The sequence below is a fragment of the Vombatus ursinus genome, unplaced genomic scaffold (assembly GCF_900497805.2).
Source record: "Vombatus ursinus unplaced genomic scaffold, bare-nosed wombat genome assembly UNPS02014812.1, whole genome shotgun sequence".
NCBI lineage: Eukaryota > Metazoa > Chordata > Mammalia > Diprotodontia > Vombatidae > Vombatus > Vombatus ursinus.
This window is the reverse complement of record NW_020954590.1, coordinates 66,620,294-66,637,587: the sequence shown is the minus strand read 5'-3', so window position 1 is coordinate 66,637,587 and position 17,294 is coordinate 66,620,294. Positions and strand designations below refer to the sequence as shown.

The window sequence follows — 17,294 nt, the reverse complement described above, 5'->3', positions numbered from 1 at the left end:
GTCCTTCAGGTACAAAGATGGCCCTGCCCACCAGCAGTCTGTAGAGAATGCATTTTGAGTTTTTCCTCTGAAGTAGTTCACTCAGACTCTCTTATGACTAGTGGCATACATTTGTCAGATGACTGGCTGGGTTTACAGTCTATACCCACAGGACAGGGCCTAAACAACACTCCCAAACTCATCAGCACCATGGAGAATCAAATGGCCATAGGCTAATTTGCTCCCCCAAAATGAAGCTTTCTTAAAATTGAGGGTCATTGATCGAAAGGACCATAATCTGAAGAACTGGGGCTTAAAAAATAAAATGAAAATTTAGTCTCTCTTAAGCTAGTATATATGTCTGTCTTGTCAACTTTCTTAGCTTTGGTGTAAGACATTAGGAGGAAAGATGATTAGTCCCCAGAAACTCTTTATGCCTCGGCTTTAGAGCCCTACTTTTCTTGACCTACACGGACACGTTAATAATCATTCAGCAATGCATCAGCCTGGAAAAAATGCTTCTGAAGAGGCTCTGAAGCAGCAGAGACTAAATTGTTTTCTGTTCTTAGATATACCCTTGAACACATCAGGTGACACATAAAGGCACCCAGAATAAAGGATACCAAGTCCATGGACATTCTGTACCATTCCACAGAACAAACTGGTACAAAGTCCCTTCTCCTGTGGGCCTGGTGCAAGGTTTCACATCAGGTACCCATGCTTTGGCAGGAAGCCAGGCTAATACTGAGGTGGTGAGTGAGGGCAAACTTGTCCAACAACATTCAAGGAGCTGGCCATAGAACTGATCAACATCAATACAAACATATTGGACACCTGCATCTTTGTGACTTGCACTGGAAGCTTTTGAGGAAAGGAGGTAGCTGGTACTAAGTAGGATGACTTCCTTCCCAGGTGCATATGCTACAGGAGTACCGCCTGTGGCAACTTAACTATGCTCAAGTTTTTTGGTAAGTAGAATTTGGAACGCAAAAAATATCTACTTGGCTATTTGGCTGAGAGCTTGGTTTTTGATCCTGAAGTCATGAAGACAAGAGTTTGAATGGAAAGACACAATCAGAAGGTAGTGGCTTCACCTACCCATCTAGGAAACAAGAGATCTGGGTTTTAGACATGTCTCTGCTACTAATTAATTGCATGGCCTAAGGCACTCACACAGCTTACCTTTTCTGTGTCTCAGCTTCTTCGTCTATTAATGGGGGGGAAATGTCTTTGAATTCCACAGAAGAAAGCATATCATATGTGTATTGAACTCACCATTATTTATTTTAGTGTCTCAGAAAAAATGAAAGGCATTCCAAAAGAACTCTCTTTTCAAACCAGAGCAATAAGGTTCAACTCCCTCCTTGTCCACACACATCAAACAGTTTTCTCTTGGTACCTGACAACCCACAAATTCCAACCATTCAATGAGAGCAAAGAAAGAACAGAACTGATTTTGTGTTGCTAGGAGTCAGTAAGATGTTGCACTTTGATTTTATTTCTATACTCTTCAGTTTTGAGGTTTTTTTCTTTAAAATGGCTTTATGAAGAAAAAAATTACATTAGAGGCCAGTGCTAAAAGCAATATGTACAAAAAATAGAAGACCTAACCTTTGTAGGGTTGTCAACATCAGAGCTTTCAATAAGTACTGTTCACATTTTTTAGAAGAAAACTATATAGCCAAATACTTTTATTTGCTCTCAAGAAATGCAAATATTTTAAGCAGCAAGTAATACTATTAATTGTCTTCTATGGGACAGATTTGCCTTGGTGATACCAAAGCTGTTAGAGAACTGAAGAAATTCCATATCTGCCTGGGAAAGATTCTTCAGCTGAGGTCATGAGATCCCTATAGAGAGTCCATTTGCCCCTCTCTCCCTTGACTCCCAATTAGCCAAGCAGTCCACCGTAGCTTCAGAATGCTGGCAAGCAGTAGCATTAGCTGAAATCTTATGCAGCCATTTTCCTTGTTAGCTTAGTGGTGAGTATCTGATACTTGACAGGAAGAAAAAAGTATCCACTGAACCACAACTAATCCCTTTATCAAATATTATTTGCTTCCTGAATATGCTCAAATCTCATCTCTAAAGTTCTACTCGGAGGGTTGGAGAAAATAAACTTTGCATAGAGAACATATCCAGTTCCTCATCTGACAATTACCATCAACATTCATCCACATCACCATCTATCAGATTTAGTTATGACATCACTAATGTTTCATTATAACATAATCATCAGATTTTTCTCCTTTATTTATTTATTTTTTGGCTTTAGAAACAATCAAATATTGAAGCTGAAATAAAGAAACTCCAAAAGGAAAGATAAAAAAAGCTTAGGTACCAGTTTCTGTAACAACTACTGTACTTTCTCTATGTGAGTATAACATAACTTTATATATTTTATTTTGCTTCTGTCAGAACCATAGATTTGAATTTTCTTATAAGTTTATAATTGTTCTGTGCCAGGCCTAGAGTCAGGAAGACTTATCTTCCTGAGTACAAATCTAGCCTCAGACACTTACTAGCTTTGTGACTCCAGGCAAATCACTTACCCCTGTTTGCCTCAGTTTCCTTCTCTGTAAAATGAGCTGGAGAAGGAAATTGGAAAACCACTCCAGTAGCTTTGCCAAGAAAACCCCAAATGGAGTCAAGAAGAGTCAGATATGACTGAAAACAACTAAATAACAACAACAAAAAAATCTAATCTCTAGTGATGACCGTCTCAACTTGAGGTTTTGGCTCAGACTGATACAACTTAAGAAACATCAATAACTCCAGCAATTGTTGCATTTACTAGACACGTATCATTACACAAACATGTCTCTGGTTATCAGATCAAAAGTCGTAAGGACATTCCCTTTCAAGATACCATCCTTCCGACTGTAGATGAAATGCAATTCCCCAGGAAATCATAAACTCTGATTTGGTATCTGCTGTTTACTCCAAACCATGTTACATCACAGGTTAATCCTATGTCTGCTGAGAGGTTTCAGTATCCAAAGAAGCCAAGTCATTTGTTCATCTCCATTGGAACTTAACATTGGCACAGGACCTATGATTTCATTAGTAATATGGGAACTCCCATTGAGGAACTTCTGTTCCTAAGGCAGATAGATACCCACCTGCTCTCGTCCTTAGAGTCTCAAAAGGTTGGCTGGGGCTCGGAGAGGTGGTTAAGTACCTTGCTCAGGGCTTTGCAGCCAGCACAGCCTCTGGCACAGGAAGGGCTTATACCCAGGTCTTTCTCTCTATCCGCTATGCAACATTGTCTCTCACCAGCACTGAAGGAGATAATAATCTCAACATACTGGACAGCTAGAGAAATTTGGAATCTTCCCTTGGAATGAATAAGGTGGGTAGCACAGACATTTTACATACACAAAAGGCTTCTGTGGTGAACACAGGAAGCAAAAGCACATTTTGCTGCAGTGCCCAGAAGAGTCCACTCTTAATTATTCACACATTTATGGATTATCTTATTTGCAGTAACTTCTTGTTGCAGGTCTACTTCCCCTTACAGGATGCTACTGGCCTGCCTCCTGAGGCTATCAGTGTATGTTGGCTCAAAGAAGGTAAACACATTTCAATATTCACCTTAAGCAGAGTACATATAAGGCAGGCAAACAGACTGTAACTTCTTGTTGTTCAGTCATTTTCAGTTGTATCCAACTCGTAGTGACCCCATTTGAGGTTTTCGTGGCAAAGAGATTGGAGTGGTTTGTCATTTCCTTCTCCAGCTCATTTTACAGATGAGAAAACTGAGGCAAACAGGGGTAAGTGACTTGTCCAGGGTCACATAATTAGTAAGTGTCTCAGGCCAGATTTGAACTCAGGTCTTCCTGACTCCAGGCCTGGTGCTCTATCCACTGTTCCACCTAACCGCCCAGATTATAACTAAGGCACATAATATATTTCAAAGCTAAACAGAAATGCTTCAAGGGATCATCTACTATTTTAAGTTATGTGTCTCACAGCTTGCATCCACGCACAGACTCCACATAGCCCCAGCTCTAGAGCAACCAGACTGCCCAATTCCCATACTCCTCCTACACTCTGCTGCACCTGCTTTCCCCTAGATCAGGGATGCCCTCTCCTACATCTCAGCCTTTTCAAATCCTATGTTCTCCTTTAAGACCCAGACACCTCTTCCAGTGAAGGTTATAAGTCAGAATTAACTAATGTATTCCTTAAATAATAGGATATGGAGCCCCAAGGGACCTTAGAGATCACCTGCTCCAATGCCAGCATTTTACAGATGAGGAAACTGAGACTCATCTAAAAAGATTTGACCAAAGTCACACAGGTAGGAAGTAGCAAAGTGAGGATTTGAGTGTACACAGAGGACTCTTCCTCTATATCACAGGACCCTTCAGTATTACTACCTACGTTTAGTGGGGATGACAAACAACAGATTTAAGTGACCGCATTTACCCAGTATTGCTGGAAAATGATGTGTTCAATATGAGATAATTTTCTAAGTAACTCATCCATTTAAACATTTAAGTGTCTAAAAAATTTTAACCATTTGAAATGGAAAATTTCTAAAATGTAAAAATAAAACTTTCTAAAACTTTTTCTGTCTTCTTAAACAGACTACAGCCAACATAATTTGAACATTTTTTAACAACTTAGGATTTTTCATCACGAATATAAACTGTTATATTTTGATGCAATGCAGCAATGCGCTCAGGGATCACTAACATAAAGGGGGCTATTTGTCCCTCTCCCATCTCCTTGCTTGATGTCAAGCAGTCAACAGCCACATTTCATGCTCCTGTAGCCATACCTCTGACCTTTTTATAATTTGCTATTTCTAATTTGTTGTGACTTGCCCAATTAGACAGCCAAGGGTATTAGAATCAGTGATTAGAAGGAGTAAAAGAACTCTGAGGAAGGAAGTACATAAGCTTTGGTACATGGACTAATATAGGACCACAGACTGACAGCTTCCAGGAGGGACCTTAGAGGGGATTTAGTCCAAACTCCCTCTTACCAATGAGGAAACTGAGGCCCAGAGGTAATAAGTAACTTGTCCAAATTCACATGGCACAAAGTGAAAGAGCTAGGATTTGAACTCACATTCCCTGACTCCAGTTCCAGCACTTTCCCCCTTGTTGTTCACTAAAGCCAAGGAATATGTTCTTCATTAGGGTTTTGGTGAGGCAATCGGGGTTAAGTGACTTAACCAGGGTCACACAGCTAGTAAGTGTCAAGTGTCTGAGGCCACATTTGAACTCAGATCCTCTTGACTCCAAGGCTGGAGCTCTATCCACTGTGCCACCTAACTGCCCCAATGGGATATATTCTTGAAGAACGGTACTTTGCTATTTCCAAATGCTTTCTGAATGTTCCTGACTATGAGCTCTCGCTATTATCTAAGTCAACACTGCTGACCCTGACCCTTCTCAACTTTTAAAAATTCTACTCAGTCTTTAAGACTTAGGCGAAATATCACCTTTTCAATAATGCCTTTGCTGATTCTTTCCTCCTTCCCCAGCAGAAGTGATCTTTCCTTCTGCTGAGACTCCTATGAAATGAGTTGCTGAAAAAAAAGGAGTGATAGGAAAACCTTGGTTTTCTCACCTGTAAAATAAGGAGGTAAAATAAGCTGGCCTATGAAGGCTCTTCCATTTGTACATCTATGATCTTCTAAACTAATTACCTAAAATTCTAGAAAAATCAATTAGGAAGGAAAAATCCTACCCATTTGTTTATGTGTTGAGCATTCTTTTATCATTCAGGTTCAACAAAACAAAAAGTTAAACAACTTTACCTTCCATATTGAAAACAGAGGTGGTGGTGTGGTAGACAGAAAGCTGTCTGAAGATTTGGGAAGGCCTATGTTCAAGTCCTGCTTCTGACACATGCTCTGTGTGACCCTGAGCAGCCTACTTATTCCCAGGACTCCAGGCACCTCCATCTGACTACAGGTTGCCTCCAGGATCAAATACAAAATCTGCTTAGCATTCAAAGCCCTTCATAATCCAGCCCCCTCCTACTTTCCAGTATTCTTACATCCCCATATGTACTCTTCGATCCAGTAACACTGGCCTCCCGATTGTTCCACGGACAACAAACTCCTTCCCTTGGTTTCAGAGATTTTTTCTGGATGTCTTCCATTCCTGGAACACTCTTCCTTCTCTGCTCCAACAAGTGACCTCCCTGGGTACCTTTAAGTCCCAACTGATATCCCACCTCCGACAGGAAATCTTCCCTAAGCCCTCAATTCCAGGTGCTTTCCCACTTCTAATTATTTCCTATGTTTTCTCCCCCATTAGACCATGAGCTCCTTGAGGGCAGGGGCTGACTTCTGCTTCTTTTTGTATCCCTATCACTTAGCACAGTGGCTTAATGTGGATAAATGCTTAATAAGTGTTTACTGATTGACCTGCGCTGATACAGGGAGTTTCCTCATCTGGGAGATCTCTAAACTAATGAAATCACAGGACCAGCTGCTATCCCTATTACATTTATTCCAAATATGAGATTTGTGGAAGACTTCCCACTGCTCTGAGATAAATGTGATAGATCAAAATAAATGATAATAAAACCTAGCCCAAAGGAACTTAAAGATCACTGCTAGAGAGAACCAAGCTAAATGACAACGGTCTCTAGAACGAAAAGACTGAAATCCTTTTGCTTTGATAGTACCTGCCGTAGGTGAGTTTGCATGGTGAGATTTCTTGGGTAAGTTGAAGATCTGTTCACCAGGATCTGGTGGGGGAATTGCATCCTGGCCTTGCCGAGCTTCCACGGGGTCATACTCCTTCCCATCATAGTTCGCATCATAGAACTTCTTAAACCACTGGATGAAATCCAAGTTGTCCTGAAAGCGTCCTTTCACTAGCTTCTCCACTGGAATGACCTGCCAAATAAAATCAAATCATGTTTGTTGACTTCTTGTCTCCCCCATTAGACTGTAGGCTCTCTGAGGGCAGGGACTGTCTTTTGCTTCTTTTTTTTTTTTGTATTCCTAGCATTCAGCACAGTGCCTGGCAAATAGTAAGCACTTAATAAATGCTTGTTGCCTTGCCTTGTTTGTAATTTGTGACTACTGTTTTTCTCTCCCTCGGGTTCTTGTCTTTGAACAAATCTATTCTAGCATCAGTGGTTTTTAACTACTCTCTAGAAGAAGAACCAAACTAAAATGTCATTTCTGGAATAGCGAATACTGCCAAGCAAACCCAGAGTCTGTTTTATAATTCCCTGAACAACTGTGCAGGGATAAAGTGATTTCAAGAACATGGCCAGCAAAGAATCATACTCAAGAGAAGAATCAATATGTGAGACTCAGTCAGGGCTTTCCTCCTGTTCATTATCTGAACTGACAGTCAACATTCCTCCTAGAGGTCTCGTATGAGGTCTCTGAACTGCTCAGAAATTACCTGGTTCTAATCAGCACACACATGCTTAGTGGGCAGGCAGCAAAGGACTCCCCATACCTCTGAAGACGATTTGGAACTTCCCTGTGACCAAGATAATGCTTCACATCAAATATTACACAAAAATTACATATTGGATTGATGGGGAGGGAGAGGCACGACAGAGTCATAATTTGTGTGTGAGAACCGGACTACATGTGTGGTGCTCGTCTTCTGTCAAGTGAGCAACATTGTTTGAAAATGTGAACTGAGGCAGTGTAAACTGACCCTACTGTGAGAATCTGCAATGTCAGCAGCTGCTGTGTTTATAAACGATATACCTGCAGAATCTCATCTTGGATCCATAAAGGTAGAGCAAGCCTTTTAACACATCAGTGACAAAACCTAGGCCATGCTGCCAAATCCAGTGCTCTCTCCACTATAGCACGCTGCTTCGCAGTTATCCTGTTAAACTAAACTATGTGCCATGATTTTTTTAAGAATGTTCTTCACAAAGATTCAATGAAAACCAAATTAAGTCAAATAAGACAGACCGATAATTGGAGGGGACTTCACCCTCTTCATGAAACCTCTTTCTATTCACAGGTAACAAAAACAAAAATAAAAAAAAAAACATTCTTACTTTTTCTGAAGTTACCATACTTAAAATACAAGAATTATTAATATCTGTTTTAATTAACTTGGCAGTAGGCATTAATAAATCTTTGTAGATGATGATGATTTTGTACTTAAAGTTTAATACAATAACCTGAAGAAAACAATTTTTGAATTTCACATAAGGAGCCATTGGAAGTCAGAAAATTGGGTTCGTATGACAAGATCTGTAGAGTGCTTTTAGGAAGATAAATTTGGTATCAGTACGTAGGATGGCACAAAGGCAGATAATAATGGAGTAATCTAACTATCATTATGAGAGGCAGTTGGTTCCATACCTCTACCTATGAAAATATATGACATTCTTTCTTTTCTGCAAATACATTAACCAAGTTCAGAAAAGTGCATCATAGGATGAAGAAAAATTAAGCAACCAGGGCTGCTAATTATTAAAAAGTTATTAACTATCTGAATGCAGTAAAAACAGATTGGATACTTTAAGTCATTTTAAGGAATGGCAATGAAGAAATAGTAGGCTGAGGAATAACTATGAGTAGAACAAGAAAGGTAGAGAAGTGGAGAGAGAAAGAGAAATCCCAATACTCCACTAATAAGAAAATAGTTCTGGAAGAGGTCAAATGTTGAAGGCAATGGGTCTCAAATTTTTTTGGTGTCAGGACTCCTCTGCACCCTTAAAAATTACTGAGGACCTCAAACAGTTTTTATTTATGTGTTACATCTATTGGTATTTGCCATATCAGAAACGAAAGCATCTTAGTATTATCATGAAAATTGCTTTGACCTTACAGACCCCTTGATAGGGTTACAGGAACCCCAGTGGTCCTTGATCTATGACTTGAGAACTGCTGGTTTAAAACATGAAGGAGAAATTACTATCATTGGAAAGTAAGTTCCTAAGAAATAGTGTCAAAACTTCTTTGTTAGCGTTTTCATGAGTCTTTTGTTAGAGGCCATGTTATCTTCATTTTGAAAATATATAAAATACACATACCTCTAATCTTATCCCAATTTTAGCTCCCTAGCTCCTTTCTTGATTCTCAGAGCTTCCTTATGCCATTCCTGGGCCTAGACAAGTTTAGCATTGTGCAGAGGAAGCTATCCTAGGTTTGAAATTAAACTCTCAGCAGGTTTCCTCATCTGTAAAATGAAGGAGTCAGGACCAAGTACCCACTAAGATCTTTTCCAGTTTTTAATCTATGACCTCATAAAGTAGGCTACTTCTTTCCTCTTATTCACTATTCTTTTTTCTTTAAGAAAAACTTTTCTAATTTAGGAAGATATGATAAGAATGATATTCTTCTCTATAACAAAAGCAACATAACTAATAACGACTCTTAAGTGCTTCTATCTATATAATAGTAAAAATAGGAAAACTTCTTAAACACAAACACTATTTAAAAAATAAAGCCAGATGGCTACTATTGACTTTTAAAAAAACTGATGTGCAACCGCTGTGGGGGCTGAGCTAATTTTTAAATGTCATGTATGGACCTTAGTATTTATACTTTTGACTTTTCAGCTAAAGGCTGACTCCTGTATTTCCTCTATGAAATAATCTATAAGACCACATTAAGGTCAAATGACATAGTTTATTAAGTGCAATTCAGTCCCCTACCTTATCAACATTCATTCTTTTAAATGATGCTTGCAGAAGTTTAAAGTTGTGAATATATTCATGCTCCAACTTTGCTTGAAATTTTACTTTCTTCAAACTAATACAGCCTGGGAATAGCATGTCCATGAACTGGCAATAGGCCGCTCCTGAAATGAGAGGAAGAAAGTACTGGAATTAATCTTGATGCACAGAGAGGTGACAAAGTGACATGTATTATCAAGAAGAAAAGTCATCACATTTAAGAGCCACTTAGAATCCACAGCAAGGAACATCTCATTCCAATGTGTTAAATGCCACCATGGCACTTACATGGTTCTCTCCTCTCCACTGGGTCTGGATGCACCAAGGATTGCTGTAGATTGGTAAAAGAAATGATTATGATGGAAAGAGTGGGAGTCACTTTTCCATCTCCAACTGCTGTATTATCATTTTGTCAACATCTGGGAGAGGAGTACTCTAGAACAGATGATGAGAAGGCTTTTTTTTGCATGGCAATGAAATTAATGCCTCATTATCTTAACTTCCTGAACTAAAAGAGCTTACTGGTAGCTAGAATATCAATAGCTACAAGTTCAATTCCTTCATGCTGGCCCTGGTCGTATCCCTAATCCCAACCTCCAGCAAATGGCCATACTTATTTTCATTTTTTTAGTTAGTTTGTTCGAGCCCTGAATTGCTGAAAGACAGGCATATGTAGTAGGAAAAAACAAAACTAAAACTGGCTAAGATGCAGTAAGTATACTATTCCCCAGGGCTACTGGCCAAGTGATTTTTCACAGGTGTTAAACTCTCTGGGACTCAGTCTCCTCACCTGTAAAATGGGGATAATCATATCTGCGCGTTACCTACTTTAGTGAAATTATCAAGAAAACAAATGAGATAATGTAGGTAATAAGTTACTTTGAAACAGTAAATGCCTTATATGCTTGTAAGCTATTACAAAATGGGTTGTTTTGCTTGGTTTTGTTTGTTTTTCTGAAAAGGACTCAGGATATAAGGATTTTTTCTTGGAAAAACTGCCTAGTTTCAATGATTCAGTTTCTTTTTCTTCCCTTTCTGCTTTTAGTCTGTGCAGTAAATGTTTTTGAGACAGACAATGATCAAGAATGGATTTCTTTGTCTGTTTTGCCATACTGATGTCGTATGCTTCATTGATGGCCTCAGTACATAAAATCAGTGAAGAAGGGCTATGATGACAACAGTCCTTGGTCAGCTGAAAATAGGAAATGCTTGTGCAGGAAGCAAGACAAGTTCATGGAGTGAGAGAAGAGATAATAGTAACATCTGCTCACATCTGGAGACCACGTTAAGGTTTGCAAAGTGCTTTCTTGGCAACAAAACTAAAAGGTAAGGAGTAGATGTATTATCATCCCCATTTCACAAAGGAGAAAACTGAGGCTCAAAGCAGTTAAGTATCTTGCTCAGTCACATAACTAGTAAAAGTACCTGAGGCTGAATGATTATCTCCACCTTGCTCTGGTGTGTTCCTCCTCTAGCCAATGACTAGACCTTAGGGGATTAGGTAATGCAGGACAGGTGAGAGACAGGGAGTGTTTTTGAGAACATTCTACTAGGGGTGGCAAAGAAGGCATCATGAATTTTGGGGGACCACAGTGCCCTTCCCTGTCTTCTGTACTGTTACTCTCTTTTTGGTAGCCATTAACCTGGATGCTTAAAACTTATAATTTCATCTATTTTTGTGCTATGACTTTCCTAACAGCCTAGGACTCTGTAGGTCAAAAAGAGTAGACTTTTTGATAACTGGCAGTATAAAAATTACTTTTTGAAACCTGTGTGTGTGTATACACACATGTATGTCTACATATATGTAGGTATATGTAGATATGCATGTGTATGTCTATATATCCCTTTAAGGCATTTTTAAAAACCTGGGGTGCCTGACAGTGAGATGACAGCACCATGCCTTCACAAAGTATACCTCCTTTCTCCCTGCACCATACCTAGGCCCTAGCTCAGCTGTTGCCTTGTCCTGGGGATGACGGCAAATCTGGTAAAGGCAGGGGTTGTTTGGGCTGTTTTGATTCTAGGGAGGTCTCATGCGTCTGAGCAAGCCCCCAGGTCACTCCATATCCAAGGGGCACCTTTGGGATTTGGTTTAGGGCACACATGGTGAATGAAGCATGGCTGGGCCTTTCCTGAAATAGTGATCCAGGAGAGGCACTCACCAAGAAGAACAGTGGGGTGTCGGTGGAAGTTTCTCCAGGTCTAAGAGAAGGGAGTGAAAAATACACACACTGGGGCACAAGGTAGAAAATGATGTAGGGCAAAGAAGACTTCACTTCCCAGTGGCACCTGAACTTTGAAAGAAGATAAGGCATCAGAAAGGCAGATGAGGAGGGATGCATTCCAGGCATGGGAGATGGCTTGAGAGAATGCATGGGAATGTGAGATGGCATGCCAAGTTCAGGGAATTCAGGGGAAATTCTTCAATTTTTTTTTTTAAAATATAAACTCTGTTGTCACATTTAACTCATCCTGAATTGTGTTGATTTTTCTAACCTAAGTATAGGACCTTACATTTATCTTTATCAAAATTAGTTGTATTAGCTTAAGTCTATTATTTGGAACCTATTTCTGTAATTATTAGTTAGCCTAGATAATCTGCTAATTTGTTAAGGATGTAATCTAGAACCTCATCCAAGTCACTGACAAAAATTTTTGAAAAAAGGATAGAATTCGAAGCATAGTCAACAAATAGTTGGTAAACAACTATTTATTAAGTACCTACTATATGCCAGGGGGCAGCTAGGTGGAGCAGTGGATAGAGCACTGGGCTTGGAATCAGGAAGACTCATCTTCCTGAGCTCAAATCCAGCCTTAGACACTAGCTGCGTAATCCTGAACAAGTCACTTAACCCTGTTTGCCTCAATTTCCTTATCTATAAAATGAGCTGGAGAAGGAAGTGTGGCAAACCACTCCAGAATCTTTGCCAAGAAAACTCTAAATGGGGTCACAAAGAGTCGGACACAACTGAAAAACTACTAAACAACAACAATACTATATGGGAGAAATTGTTCTAAGTGCTGGGGACACAAAGAAAGGCCCTGCTGTCAAGGAGCTCACAGTCTAACGGACACCCTTGAGACTTCTTTTTAGAATGATCTAATCCATTAATCAGTATTCTATGGGTAGAATCATTCAGTCATTTATAAATCTACCTAACAATACTACATACATAAAGATACAATAAGATATGACTATCAAATAAGATAAGGCTATCAAATGACTTGCTCAAATCCGCAGATATCACATATATAGAGTTTTTCTCATTTACCAAGACTAATAATCCTATTAGAAAAGAAGCAAGGTTATTTGCCATGACTTAAGTTTTGGGAATCCATACTGGCATCGAGTGATCACTACTTCCTTTTTAAACATAGAGAAATCTCCATTTGATCATGTTTTACAATTCTGCTCAGGATCAGCACTAAACTTACCACTATAGTTTAGAGAATATACCTTTCCCCTCTTTTCAGAAAATCGGCACAGCATTTGCCATCTCTAAGATTCTCTACACCTCTTTTATTTTCTATGATTTCTCAAAAGATCAGTAACAAACTGTCCTCACCTGCAACTTCCCTGAGGACCTTAGGATGTTATTCAACTAGGTCAGTGACTTCCCTTTATTTGGACTAGTAGGTGCTCTCTTACTGTTTCTTCATCTACTCTGGATTTCATTTTCTTTTTGCCTATGTCTATGTTCTACCCCTTCCCAGCTGAAAAATCATTTGCCTTGATAGAAATATTCCTCTAAAGCTTGCTTTATCACTTTGTCTCCTGAAGGCTAAAACTATCCACCAAGCGTGTCAGGAATTTTTCAAATGCTCCGATTTTAGCTGTGTTCTCCAAAAGATGACCAGGTACTTGCCTCTGCAGAAAAGCATCATCAGCATCTTCTATCTGATCAGTCACTGAGTAGCACATTATCAGAAATGTATTTCTTACATTTTTTCTTCTTATCTGCCTTGATTATCACTTTGTTTTCACCTTCAGGCCTTGGAATCTCCACAGAGGTTTGCATGCTTTTGCTATATAGAACCATTCTGTTCCCCCTGCTACTTTCAGATGTTACTCTTTTTTTTTTTTTTTTGGCAATTGGGGTTAAGTGACTTGCCCAGGGTCACACAGCTAGTAAGTGTCAAGTGTCTGGTCTGAGGTCAGATTTGAACTCAGCGCCTCCTGCCTTCAGGGTCAGTGCTCTATCCATGTGCCATCAGATGTTACTTTTGAACAAGTTTTACCTTCCCATTGTGGTATTCTATGAGTCTCATCCCACCAATTTTCAGTGATTCCTGTAAGGTCAAAATTATGTTTTTGTTTTTTTTTTTGGTTAAAATTTCCAGTTAAACTTGTTTAAGAACCATATTATGTTATGTGTGTAGCACTCCCTTTGAGTATACCTCCCCACTTTACACTCACAAATGTGACTGCCCAGGTTCAAGATACACTCGTGGGTCCACACTCCTAAGCTATAGCTCATGAGCCCCCAGTGATAACATTTACCTACAGTAGTGAGCTAGAATACATGATTAGCTCAAAGTAAAGGCATTACTTGCATAGCATAAGAGCATTAGCTGAAAAACATCTGTCCCATAAACCAGGACACACCCTTCCACAAATTCATACAGAATCAGCAGAAAGAATGGGCACACACATAGAATATGCTCACAGAGAGACACCTATGGGGAACACACATGGCCAAGGCAATTCACGTCTCCTGAACCTGAGGGTGCCAATGCCTTTTCTCCTCTCATGGTGTTCCAACGTTGCTGCTCCCAGGGCAGAGCATAATTCCTTAGCATGTTCTGCTGGTCTCCCTGGGCCTGCTCCTTCCCAGCTCCTCTCTGCAGCTCAGCCCAGCTTCACAGCTGGCCTGTCTTGGCATGCTGTCTGTGGGGCATGGCATCTCCTGGTGGGCAAGTAGCACCATTGGGTGGAGAGAGGAAAAGGAGATCTCTTCTCCTAACACACTGTTGAAGAGGCATAAGGAAAAAGGAAAAAAAAATAATTCCATCTCAAGACCTGTGGTTTTATTTCATAGCTGGCTCTCTTCTCAATTACCAGAGATGATTTTGTTGCCTAAACAACTTCTCAGAACTTGCTTTTTAAAGGCCAAGGCTGTGGCTTCTCCTTCAGTCAGCCAGTGACTAGTGGTCTCATAACTCGACCAAATAAGAAACAGTAAAGAAATGTAAATTTTTTTAGCTTCTTTTACATTGGCATCAAATTTTATAATTTTATAATACTTGTAATATTATAATCTTATAATTTTACAGGAATCCTTTAAAATCTAGGAACAGGCCACTCAGGGTGAAAGTCAAACTTGACTCACACAACAACTCAAAATCCGAAAGGGAGAAAAACCTAAAATTAACACTTTGCTGTCTCTGTTACCTGCTGCTTATAGCCTCTAATTGCATCAAGAGGGTTGAGGAGACTTAACAGGAGTCTCCTGATCAACAAACAGCAGCCCTTCCACACATACATGTGCATTGCCTATTGACATTCAAGACAGGAAAGGTTTGCCTCAGGTCCCTGCGGTACCTCAAGTTTGATAATGGGATGGAAACGAGATATTTGTAGAACATCTGAGAGGTTTTGTTAGCCATAGCATGAGTAAGATATTCAGAGCAGAGAAGGGATATTTAATGAGGAATGGGCTCTGATTCAGCTGAATTTGATTCAGCATCCCTTTGTCAGGGTTGGTCATACTGCTGGGTCCACACTCAGAAGCTGGAGGGTAGGAAGCTGGAGAATACCGGTACCTTGGCTTTTGTACTTATGGTACAATAAATTATGTCAAAGGTCCTGATCCAATTAGGTCTCAAGAGTGGTTTCAATGCATTTTAAGGAAAAACTAGCCTCGTCTTAGGATGTTGGTCTTACCACAATATCTAAAGTTAATTATAGTTTCTGTCCCCGTTTCTAGTTATTTTATTTTATAGAGTACTGGTTCACCTGTTATTCTTTCTATTATTATTATAATTATTATTATTAGCCATATCTGAAATCATTCATAGTAACTGGTTTTAAAGTTTTATATGGCCATCTTTCTCACACTCCAGGGCTAATTATCAATTTAAAGACTTCAGGATCATATCAGCAAGTCTATGGCCAAATACTCCTTTCCAGGCTTCATTCTTAGACAAGATCCCATTACCCTAGCATCTTAATCTATTTATTTCTCATTTTTGCTTTTAAAGTCCAAACTCCAAATTGGAAGAAGAGATGAAAAGACCATTATGCCTTTAGATCCTCCAATATCCTGCCCAAGATTTTGCAGTTACTAAGAGATAACTTTTCATGTTTCTACCAGTAGTCTCCATGATTCTCACATGAATCACCAGAAATCTGTAGCTGTTAGGAAATTGTCAAAGTCTTTGAACACATTTTTTTCTACTTTGGATCCCTGCTCCAAGAACAGGACACTCCTCCAATCAGACAAGGAATACTCTGAAGGGTGTCACCAATGGCTGTCACTTGTCTCTTCTTCTGGGGACCAGCATCAGGTTCTTATACCTGATGGCACCTACTTATTACTCTTCTCATTGGTCTGTGCAGCATGGGATCCTACTTCTTCCTAAGAAGGTAAAAATTCATGCGTTGTGAGAAAAGCTTCATGATAATTATATAAATCCAGGGGTTCAGCACTTCCTATCCTTTCTTTCTTCTTCTGTTACATTTCTCTATTGGTCATGTACTTTATCACAGTTTTAATTCCTTTCTACTCACTCAGAATTTTCTTTCCCTCTCTTCTTTGATTGGTTTTTTTCATCTTCTCTATTCAATTCAACCAGTATATATTAAATACATGCTAGGTGCCAGGCAGAGTGCTAGACAGAGGTGTTTCAAAGACACCCCCCAAAAAAATGCTGCTCTCAAAAAATGCTGCTGGTCTCTTGAATGACCCAGAGCACAAAGAAATGTTCTTTAAACCCTTTTACCTTCTCTTCTAGCTAGGAGACTAGCTTGCACTTAATACATATATAACTGATTAGTGCCTCTGGTATAAATTCAAATATATTCCAAACTGGAAGATCATTGGAACGTTCTTCCATGTTCTAGATACCTCCTCACTTGGATATAGTGAGGGTTCCAAGACCTCTATGGTTTCTCCTAAAATTCTGGTTGCTAATTGCCACTCATGGCTAAATGCCATGCTAACTGGCACCCTCTTGTACTGCTAAGTTCTCAATCATACAGGCTACGGGATGCCTCTTATAAACAAGCCGATCATCTTCTTTCTTGGGCCATATTCTGTTTGTTAGCCCCTTTCTATTTCTTAGGTATGAGTAATTAGTATAGATATGCTGATTCCTCAGCTGGGCTACCCAGGTGCATTAAGCAATCATTAAATAAATTCAGAATTTTTGGAAACTCTTAGAATCAGACATTACAAATACTTAGTTAATTATGAAATGGATAAAGATCACTGGCTCTGAAGTCATAAGACCCAAATTTGAATTCTACCTCTTACCTTATTATGTAAGCATAGCAAATTGTTCACCTCTCTGGGCTTTTTTTTTTTTTTTTTTTCATTTGTATAACCAAAGGATTAAACTACATGAGTTCTAGTCCTCCCTAAAATATGTGAGTTCTATGGTTCTAGTATGGCTAAGAAGTTCCTTTCTTGAAGGATATTTTATAGTAAAAAGCAGAGAGTGAGTTACATAATTTTCTA

At 39.3% G+C, this 17,294-nt stretch overlaps 1 protein-coding gene across 3 annotated transcripts in view; it reads right to left on the bottom strand.

The window, feature by feature from the left end:
- Positions 1–17,294, bottom strand: part of LOC114053760 (microtubule-associated protein RP/EB family member 2) — a 193,017-nt gene that overhangs the window by 31,658 nt on the left and 144,065 nt on the right. For all 3 annotated transcript variants that reach the window (XM_027876899.1, XM_027876898.1, XM_027876897.1), the window contains 2 exons: positions 9,592–9,737; positions 6,631–6,844 (listed from right to left, as the gene is read on the bottom strand). In XM_027876899.1, coding sequence (XP_027732700.1) covers positions 6,631–6,844; positions 9,592–9,737 — 360 coding nt within the window. The remainder of the gene's footprint in view (positions 1–6,630; positions 6,845–9,591; positions 9,738–17,294) is intronic.